General features: G+C 55.8%; 1 protein-coding gene across 1 annotated transcript in view; it reads right to left on the bottom strand.

The window, feature by feature from the left end:
* Positions 1 to 3,539: 3,539 nt before the first annotated feature.
* Positions 3,540 to 9,641, bottom strand: part of COL23A1 (collagen type XXIII alpha 1 chain) — a 261,421-nt gene continuing 255,319 nt past the window's right edge. Inside the window, exons 23-29 of the mRNA XM_059698141.1 lie at positions 9,075 to 9,137; positions 8,937 to 8,990; positions 8,732 to 8,758; positions 7,174 to 7,227; positions 6,821 to 6,907; positions 4,994 to 5,032; positions 3,540 to 4,569 (exon numbers count right to left, since the gene is read on the bottom strand). Of these exons, the coding sequence (XP_059554124.1) occupies positions 4,567 to 4,569; positions 4,994 to 5,032; positions 6,821 to 6,907; positions 7,174 to 7,227; positions 8,732 to 8,758; positions 8,937 to 8,990; positions 9,075 to 9,137 (327 nt within the window). The 3' untranslated portion in view covers positions 3,540 to 4,566. The remainder of the gene's footprint in view (positions 4,570 to 4,993; positions 5,033 to 6,820; positions 6,908 to 7,173; positions 7,228 to 8,731; positions 8,759 to 8,936; positions 8,991 to 9,074; positions 9,138 to 9,641) is intronic.

Below are 9,641 nucleotides of genomic sequence, written 5' to 3'. Positions count from 1 at the left end.
CCCGCCCCACGCCCCTCCCCTCCGCGCCGTGGCCCCGCCCCCCTGCGGCCCCCGCCCCACGCCCCTCCCCTCCGCGCCATGGCCCCTCCCCTCCCCCTGCGGCCCCGCCCCCTCCCGAGGCCCGTTTCAGGTTGGTAAAATCTTTCGGGAACGAGCCTGGCAGGCTTCCTACAGCCAACTCATCCCGTGGAAACCGCCGCGCGGGAGCGGTCCGCAGGTGCGTTCGCCGCTGCTCCCCTAGCGGGATCGGGGCCCCGGACTCAGTCACTGAGTCGCCTTCCCGGTGCATAAAGTGGGACGCGCCGTGTTTGCTGGGACTCCAGGCCAGTGACCGCGAGCGGTGTCCGTGCTAATGGAGTCATCAAGTGCTCAGGCAGGAGGGGCGTTGGGAGGACTCCTGAGCCTCATAGTGAGCACGTGGCCAGGAAACCGAGGCCCGGAACGGGAAAGGACTTTGCTCTCAGACACAGCACGTGTGCCGCGCAGGCTGGACTCCAGCGCATGCCGGCCTGACTCCCAGCCCTGGGGGTGAGGGGTGGAAAGCTGGCAGCCCTGGGGGTGAGGGGTGGAAAGCTGGCCTAGCAGAGAGATGTCCCCTCCTGGGGTGGGGTACTGGGACTCTGCCTGGATGAACCCTGGAACAAGGGATCACAGCCCTTTGCTTTGCTCCCTCAACGCTGATTCCTTGATTTCTTCCCCCATAAAAATGTAAAATGTTTATTAGAGCATTTATTAAAGAACATTTGGAGTTTCTTTTTCCTTTTTATTGTGGAAACATATACATAACATAAAATTTACCATTTTAACCGTTTTTAAGTGTATAATTAAGTGGCATTCAGTACGTTCACTTTGTGTAACCATACCACCATCCACCTCCAGAACTTCTCATCTTCTAAACTGGATAGAATTTCTTACTTTTAATTGTAAAGCTGAATTGAACCTTATGTATGACTGAAAACAAAATTCCTCCCAAATTAACCAAAAATTCTACCCACATATAGGGGAGGGGGATTTGACCCTCAGAAAAGAAGTACAGGCCACAGGCGACAGTTTTGGGGCTCATCTTTGGCTTTGTCTTGAGCCCAAATACGAACCTGTCTTGCGCCCAGGGCAGCTCAGAGGAGGTAGGCTGGCTCAGAGCTTTTTTAGTCTCAGGGTTGAGGGCGAGAATACTGCAGCCAGTCCCAGCCCTCATCTCACTCACTCTCCAGATGTTCAGGGTCAGGTGGCAAATCAGTTGGAGGTCAAGCCAGGCCTTACAACTGGGTCATTTCCTGGGCCAAGGGGCAGGTCATCACCAGGAAGCCTCTCCTTCCGGCTCAGAAAAGCCCACTCATTTCTGCCTCTGGCCCCAGGCTAAGCACTCCTCTATCCATTATCTCATGCTCAGCCTTCTGGGGGCCATTGGAGGCCAAGAGGGCAGGGAATGGGAGGAAATGGCTGAGTCAAAATTTGAACCTAGGGCATGGTGTTTCTCAATGCAGGCAGCACTGGCATTCTCATTGAGATGATTCATCATGGGACGGGACTGTCCATGCCTTTCAGATGTTTGATATCCCTAGCCCTGCCCACTGAATCCGAGGAGTATCTTCCAGTCATTGTGACACCCAAAACTAGCCCATGTAGTATCCTAGGGATCAGGAGGAGGGAGACCCTACTCCTCTCACGGGGTAGGAATTTTTGTGGTTAGTTTAGCTGCCATGGCACACAGTGGGGCTCAATAAATGTGCTTCCCTTTCTTCTGGAAGGGGGTAGTTCTTGTCAGGGAGATGTGAAACCCTTGGTCCTGGATGCTCTGCTGTGAGGCAGGGTGCTCACCCATGTCTCATCTGGGACCTTGAGCAAGTCATTTACTCTTCTCCAGCCTCTCGTCCCCACTCCAAGCTCTTGTAGCAATCTGTACCCTCTAAAATGAGAAGTTTGCAGACCTGAGGATACACTGTGAGGCCACAAGGGGGCAGCAATGGGCCATAATGACCTTGCCCTACCCAAAGGAGCAGGAAAGGGACCTCTGGTGCCTGAGGAAGGGGCCACATGTGGCTTCTAAGATGATCTGCCCACCAATCCCCCAGCAGCATGGCGCTGCCTAGCAGACTCTGGGCCCTGACAAGCAATTTCAGAAAGACAATCCTGGTTGCTTATCCCTAGGCAGAGGGCTACTCCTTCAGAGCCTGTTTCCCCACATGTAACATGGAAATAGTGACATGAGTCACATAGGCTCCCTCCTTCGCAAGTGGGGGGATCCATGAGGTACCTGAGTGGAGGGCGGAGTGAATTTACAAACTAGAGTGCAGTAGATTTGTGAGGTTATGCTGGAATGCCCAAGGACACTTGGACAGCTTGTGATGTCCATCAGTCATCACAGCCCCACTGTGTTTCTCTTCCTTTCCACACTACTGGCTTCCCCGGTGACCAAGACGACTGGCTGAGCAGGGGGCCTGCCACTTATTGCCAGCAATTGAGGGAGACAGAGGTGAGGACTTGACACATTCCTCCTCCTTAGCTGGTGTAGGGCTGGGCCTCTTCTGCTCAGTGAGGAGGCCACAGAGTAGGGGCCAGGGGGACTACTCAAACCATGGCCCTCCTTAGGCCCCAGTCCTTGGAGGAGGCCGAAGATGCTGTCATGCAGGCCTTGTCTGTTAGTATACCACCCCGGATGTGCTTGGTTTTGTCATCTGTGAAATGGGCATATTTGCTGGGTCCCTCTCTCAGGGTTGTTATAAGGACCAGCTGGAATAAACGATGTAGAAATGCTTTGCAAGACTATGGCCCTTGCTTGGTCTTGGAGTGGGGAAGGGGAGAGAGAACTCAGACTCTTGGGAGCTGCCAGGTGCCTGCCCTGCCCTGGGTTCTTGTATCCCATGCAGTTGGTCCTCATTAACCACCGTCAGAGTGCAGGCATCACTGTCCCTTCTTGTAGATGAGGTGGCAGGTTGGATTTTCTAAGAGGGCTGCAACAAGAGCTACCTCACATTTCCTCCTTAAAATAGGATGTTGACACTTTTCCCTGGAAAACTTTACCACTGATTGTGGCAGGAAGTGACACCATATGACTTCTGAGGCTTGGCCATAAAAGGTGACACAGCTTCCACCTGGTTCACCATGGAACACTCACTCCTGGAATTCAGCATGAGGAGCCAGACCACGAGGGATCGGTGTTCTGCCATCTGACCTCCCAGCTGACAGCCAGCATCAACCACCAGGTGTGGGAGAGCTTGAGCCACAACCACCCCGCTGAGCCCATTAACCCCAGAACTGAGAGAGAGGAATATAAAGGATCATTGTTTTAAGGCAACAAGTTTTGGGATGACTTTCCATGTAGCAGTCACTGGTCACTGGCTCAGGGATGTGACTGTCCAGAAGGCTCAGCTGGTACGTGGCAGGACTAGGCCTTGTGTCTGTGTCTTCCAAACTTAACCCCATGACCCGGAGCTACTTCCTCTGGTTTCTGGGGTGGGTTTCTCTGGTTTCTTTGCAATGGCCAGGCTGAAACCTTAGCCAGAGGTGCCCGAGGGGCAGTCTGCAAGGACAGGCTCAACCAGACACAAATTCATGGTTTATTACACACAGCAATACCTATCTACACAGAGAGGGCAGGCAAGTCGCTGGGCCAGAGCTGGTGGCTGGGACCTTTGTCACAGGTGGGGAGGCCTTTCCTTCGAGCGCGAGGCTCAGGTCGCAGGCCCCCTGCTCGGGCCGGCTGGGAACCACACCGGGATTCTCTTCATCTGTACAGTTCACCCGGAAGACCACTTTCGGCTAGCGGACCAGAGTGCTCCTGGGTGGGAGACTGGGGCCAGTGAGACCCAAGCTCTGAGCTAGAGGCCCATCTCCTCCGGCGGCAAAGTCTCATCACACCCCTGTTCTGGGGTGGGGGGGACAGACAGGAAGCAGCAGTCACTCCAGCATGGGCCTTGCCACCCTCCACACTTGGTCACCATGGGGCTCCTTGCAGTTGGGTCCATGTGGTGGTGATCACAGTGCTTGGCCTGTACTCCTGGCCAGAGGACATGTGTTCTCAAACAGGCTGGCTTCCCGAGGCCTAATGAACTTGGTGAGAGCTAGACCTGCCTGGGGTGCTTTCTACAGCTCCCAGTACCCAGCTGCAAGTGGGAGGCTTGTCCTTCCTGGTGAACCCAGGGTCCGGGAGGGTGAGCAGCTGGCTCTGGCTGAAGAGGCTGGAGCAGCTGCAGGGCGTCCATGCCCCAGGTGCCCCCCCGGGGGGCTCTGGGGTTTTAGGGAGCAGGCTCTTGTAGGGCAGCTGGGCAGCCAGACGCTCTGCTAATCAGGTGACTGAAGGCCCAACCCGGCATCTTTGCAACTTCGTCTGAGCCAGGCACCAAATCCTACGATTGTCCCTCAAGTACACAATTCCCTGATTGGCCTGTCCACGTTCCTGCCAGCTTCACATGCTGATTGTTCTGGGGCTGGGCCGGGCACATGCTCAAAGGTTAAAGGCCACAGGCAGTGCATCCCATGAAAAAAAAATCAATATATTACTGTTTTGTTTTTACAAAAATTAAAAATGTCCACATGGATCTGTACAGGCAGTGAGCTGGGTTCTGATCACTGGAAAAGGAGAGAAAGACTGAGGTGAGGAGGGGCCATGAGGCCCCTGGGACCCTCCCAGGTCTGGACTTCATCCATCCTGCCCATTTCCCAAGGAACAGGCAGGCCCTCCTCCCCTAGTCCCGGGCTCCTGGCTTCTACCCCTCTCGGGGGCAGCCTGGACCAAGTCCCACGGGGCGCTGACGGCTTTGCACTGGCTGGGCCAGATGCTGAGTGAGCCCCATGCAGCCAAGGGTGGGCTGTGCATAATCACCCAGGATTATGGCCCCAAGCCTCAGGTCACATGACAGGAGAGTCAAAACTAGGCTTGTGACAGGGAAACCTGGCTATTCAGTCACTGTAGGGAGCCGCAGAGGCCCACCTCCAGGCCCTTCTTGTCTCCCAACTCCTCCCTGCTTGTCCTGGAGATTTCCCTACAAGGTACCTTATGCCAGCAGCCAGGCACGGGCAGCCCGTCAGTGCCCTGGAAAGGAAGAAGGTTTCAGTGATGGGGGCAAGGGCTGGTCAGCTCTCCACCCTGGCACACTCTTGCCCTGGGTGAAGGGATGACAGCCCAGGGTGCTGCCATGTGAGGTTGCCGGAGCCCATTGAAACAGGACCCAAATGCCTGCCCGGTCCATCCAGGCGACCCAGGCACGGGACAGACCACTCCTCACTGCACTTGTCCTGAGTGCATCCCCTGGGGCTTTGTTGGGACACCTGTGCGGGGGCAGAACCGGGAGGACCCTGGAGTACTGGGCTCATGCTGTACATCTGCTGATAATGGGGGGCGGGGGGAGCGCGACCTAATGGCCATGACCTGGTGGCCATGACAGTGGCTTTAGACCCTCACCCCGAGGGCCTGAGAGTTTTCAGGAGTTGAGGAGGATATGGACAGTTCAGGAAGTGGGATCCCCCTCTGTGTGGCCCATCCTGGTCTCTGTGTCTGGATCTGAGCCACGGGTCAGGAGGAGGCCAGCAGGGTGAAACCTGGGCAGGGGGTTGTCTGGAAGCATCAGCCATTACTGCTCAGCAATCAGACACAAGTGGGGGGTCGTGGGAGATGGTCCTTAAGCGGCCTGGAAGATGGGGGACTGGAGAGGGACAAAGGCTGATCCTCTAGTCCCTGGGGGACCCTCGGGCAAAGACACTTCACTCTGTCCAAGGCACACTGACGTGCATCAGCAGGGGCGCAGGCTGGGGCCTGAGGGTGGTGGGGAGGAGGCAGGCAGGATGGGGAAGGGGGGCCGATGCCAGCACAGCACAGCACAGCACACAGCAGGCCAGACCATGTACCGCAGGGCAGGGCCCGCTGCCCCTCGCCAGGCCCTTCGAGCCCGGTGCCCCTCGCTTGCCTCCGCCTTTAGGATTTTCCTGTTTCAAAGACAAAGACTTCATGACTTGGAAGGAAGTCTCGGCCCAGGGGCTAGATCTGCAGGGCCACCCTGTTCCCTGCTGCCCTTGGTACTTTTTGCATGTGCTCACTGCTCAGATCTTCATGTCTTTTTCTCATTGCCTCTTCAAAGCCATCTGAGGGTGGGATAGTCTGAGGGTGGGACAGCACCCCCCTGTACGGATGAGGAGACTGAGGAACAGGGGGCTAAGTGACTCACTCAAGGTCAGAGGACTGGGCCTCTGGGGGTCCACGGCCCTGACCTTCCTTCGGTAGGTGGCCTCTCCCCATGCCCCTGGCAAGGGGGGGGCCAGGTATGAATATCTGGCCAGGTTTAGGATGGAAACTCAGCTGTTTCATTTTCCCTGTCTTTTCTGAGCTTCACTGAAATAGTCTGACATGTTACCTCTGCTGACTTCTAGAAAAAGGAAACTGAATTTCGGTTATTTTAGGCCCTGGGTCGGATGGGCCATCAGGGGCTGTGGTGACACAGCAGGAAAGGAGGAGGCTGTGGGAGCAGGGAAGGGAGAGGAGGGGCAGAGGGACAGCATGGGGCCACCCAGGCAGAAAAGCCTTCTCCCGGGTGGGACAGATACCCAGAGAGGTAAGGGCGGTCCCACCCTTCTCTATGGACAAGGAAGTGGAGTAAAGAGGGGCAGTGACGCTGGAAACAGACTCTGCCCCGCGGGGTCTCCCTTTCTATAGAGGGGACGGGTCGCAAGTTGCACCCATGGTGGGCTCAGGACTAGAGCAGGAGGGCCCTCTGGGACGGGAGTGACAGTGATGGTGGCCCTGGCAGTGGAGGCAAAGACGACATGAAGATGCTGCAGGAGGCAGCAAAGACCTTGGTTGGGGCTCCCCTCCTGCTCTGACACGTACCACAGGGCATGGCTGGTCCAGTCCTGGTGGTCCCGGCTCGCCCTTCTGGCCCTTCACTCCTTTCCGGCCAGGGATGCCTCGCTCTCCCTGCACAAGAAGGGAGATGGGGGTATGGCCATGGGTGCCATGCCCAGCATGCCTCCAGCACCTCTGAGAGATGGGCCTGGGGGCTGGCAGCCACCCTGCCCTGCTGCCCCCATCCCAGCCTCCACCCGCTCACCCACCTCTCTCTGCCTGCTTCTTGCCTCCCATGTCCTATCCGCCTCCTCCCTCCTCTTCACCTGCCTCCCTCCTTCTGTCCTCTTGCCCCATCTCCTCTCCAGCTGCCCCTATTTTCTCCCCGCCTACCCTACCTTCTCTCCACGTTCGCTCCGGTCGCCTTTCTCTCCTCGGGGTCCAGGGAAACCCTGACAAGGGGATTAAGGGTTAAACCTGAAAATGAGGTTTGAGGTTTTCCTCTCTTATCTGCCCCTCTCTGCCCCTCCCTCCATATTCGTGGTACCAACTGGCCCAGTCCCAACTCCTAGGCAGGCTGAGGTAGGGACATGCGTGCCTTGAGGACACCGGCACTGCTTCCTCTGAATTAGAACCCTGTCGGAGTCTGTGGATGGAAGCCCCAGCAGTTTGCCAGGTTGAACAGGTGGGTGTGACTTTGAGATGACACCTGAGCTCTAGGCCTCCCAGAAGGCAGCTGTGGCCATGGAGTCTTTAGCTCTGCCCTGACGACCTCCCTGAGTCCAGATGTCTTCTCCTCCTGACCCTTATCATTGATGGAACAAGCCCCGCCCAGTCAGAAACTCAGGTTAGAGCTCTTCCTTTTCCTTGTCTGCAGTTGTTCTTCAATGTGACACCTCCTAAAGTCTAAGGTAGACACCATTAGCCTTGCAGCCCTGTATCTGGTCACCATTTCCCTTCTAAGAGCTACTTGATTTTCCTGGGAACCCCCTCCTTTCTCATACTTCATTGATTTCACTCCTAGCTCCAGGTTGGAGCATGTGATCAGGCCTGGCCAATGAGGGCACTGCATTTTTCTGGCCAAGTGATATTTCAGCATTGACCCAGTCGATGAGACATTTTCTAAAAGAGAGTGAGCCCAACTGGCATGGCCCAGTGGCTGAGCATCCAATCGAACCAGGAGGTTGAGGTTCGATTCCAGGTCAGGGCATATGCCCGGGTTGTGGGCTCCATCCCCATTGGGGGCGTGCAGCAGGCAGCCCATCAATGATCCTCTCCTGTCATTGATGTGTCTCTCTCTCTCTCCCTCTCCCTTCCTCCCTGAAATCAATAAATATATTTAAAAAAAGAAGAGAGAGATAAATAGTCTTTCTCCAGAATTTGGGCCTGGAGAGATGCAGGTCTGGAGCTATTGGCTCCATCTCACCATGATGCCCACACAGAGGAATCACATACAAGAGACGCTGAGAGGTTGTGTTGTGTTGACACACTTGAGCCCTGGATCCATGTGCTGTACTTCTGGATTTTTCAGTTATGAGTTAGTTTAAACCAGTTTAAATTGTGTTTTCTGTCTCTTGCAACCAACAGACACTTGATCCAGTCAACCTTGGACTAATACTTCCCCTCCTCTCCTTCCCACAATACTTCCTTAGCAGAAGCCTCATCGTTTCTCACCAGGATATTGCAACAGGCTCCTTACTGCTCTCCCCACTTCCCGGCTCCAATGTATCACCCATCCATCATCTATTCATCCATCCACCCACCCATCCAAAAAGCACCTACTCTGGGCTGTGCACTGGACTTGGCACTGGGAATGTAGGGGACACCAGGCAGCTGTAGTCCCAGCCCTGGGAAAGGGGGTTACCAAGCCAACCAGATCATGCTACTGTACGTGCAGCATGAGGGCAAAAGCTACACACAGGAGGACCTGATCACAGTGAGTGGTGAGATACTTACATCTAGCCCTGGCTCCCCGGGTCTGCCCTGAGGAGAGACAAAGAGAAGGTGTGAGGGAGCATAGGTGCTGGGACTTTCAGCCCTGTAAGTTGTCCACAAGCCTGAACTCTGGCCCTGAAGTGCAGGGGTTGAACCCCCAGGGCCGAGTGACACCACAGTGTGCAGCCACAGGTGTGGGGGAGGGGCATTTAAAAAAGGTGGTTACCTTCTCTCCTTTGGCTCCTGGCAGCCCAATAAGGCCTAGTGGACCAGCTGGCCCCTGGATGAAAAAGGAATGGGTTAAGAGGCATGATGGCTATAGGAATTAGCACCTCTAACGACAAACAAGGCTCATGACACTCACAGGCAGGCCGCTGGGGCCTCTCTCCCCTGACTCGCCCTTCTCTCCCTTTGCTCCATCCAAGCCCTGGAAGTGAAGGGGGACACAGTCAGGGAAAAGGGTCAGACAGGTGGAAGGCCAGGAAATCTTTGGGCCTGTGGGGGCCCAGGTGTGCAGGGCAGAGGGACAGATTCCAGGCTCCGTCAGGTCTGGCCTGGGTTCCTTTCTGTGCAAACAATCAGAATGAGCTTCAGTGTGAGCATCTTACCTTTTCCTGAGTACTCATGGTAGGTGGTTGTGCTCACACCCATTTCACAGATGAGGAAAGAGAGGCACAGAGGGGGCAGGGATGGACCCGCATAGCATAGCAAGCAAGTGGCAGGACTGACTACCAACTGAGGTTCTGAGCTCCATCCCTGACAGCGTCTGCCTCCTCTACACATAATCTGGGGAGGCCTTGGGAAAAAGAAGAGCCAGAAGCAGCACATCTGGCTGGCCACATGCTCGGCCCACTCAGCTCTGGGAGTCCATGACTCTGAGTCCTCAAGTTGGCCTCTGAGCTGGAAGAGCAGAGATGGGCTCCCTCAGGGG

Source organism: Myotis daubentonii, chromosome 5, assembly GCF_963259705.1.
Source record: "Myotis daubentonii chromosome 5, mMyoDau2.1, whole genome shotgun sequence".
Classification (NCBI taxonomy): Eukaryota; Metazoa; Chordata; class Mammalia; order Chiroptera; family Vespertilionidae; genus Myotis; species Myotis daubentonii.
This window is presented reverse-complemented; position numbering and strand designations above follow the sequence as displayed.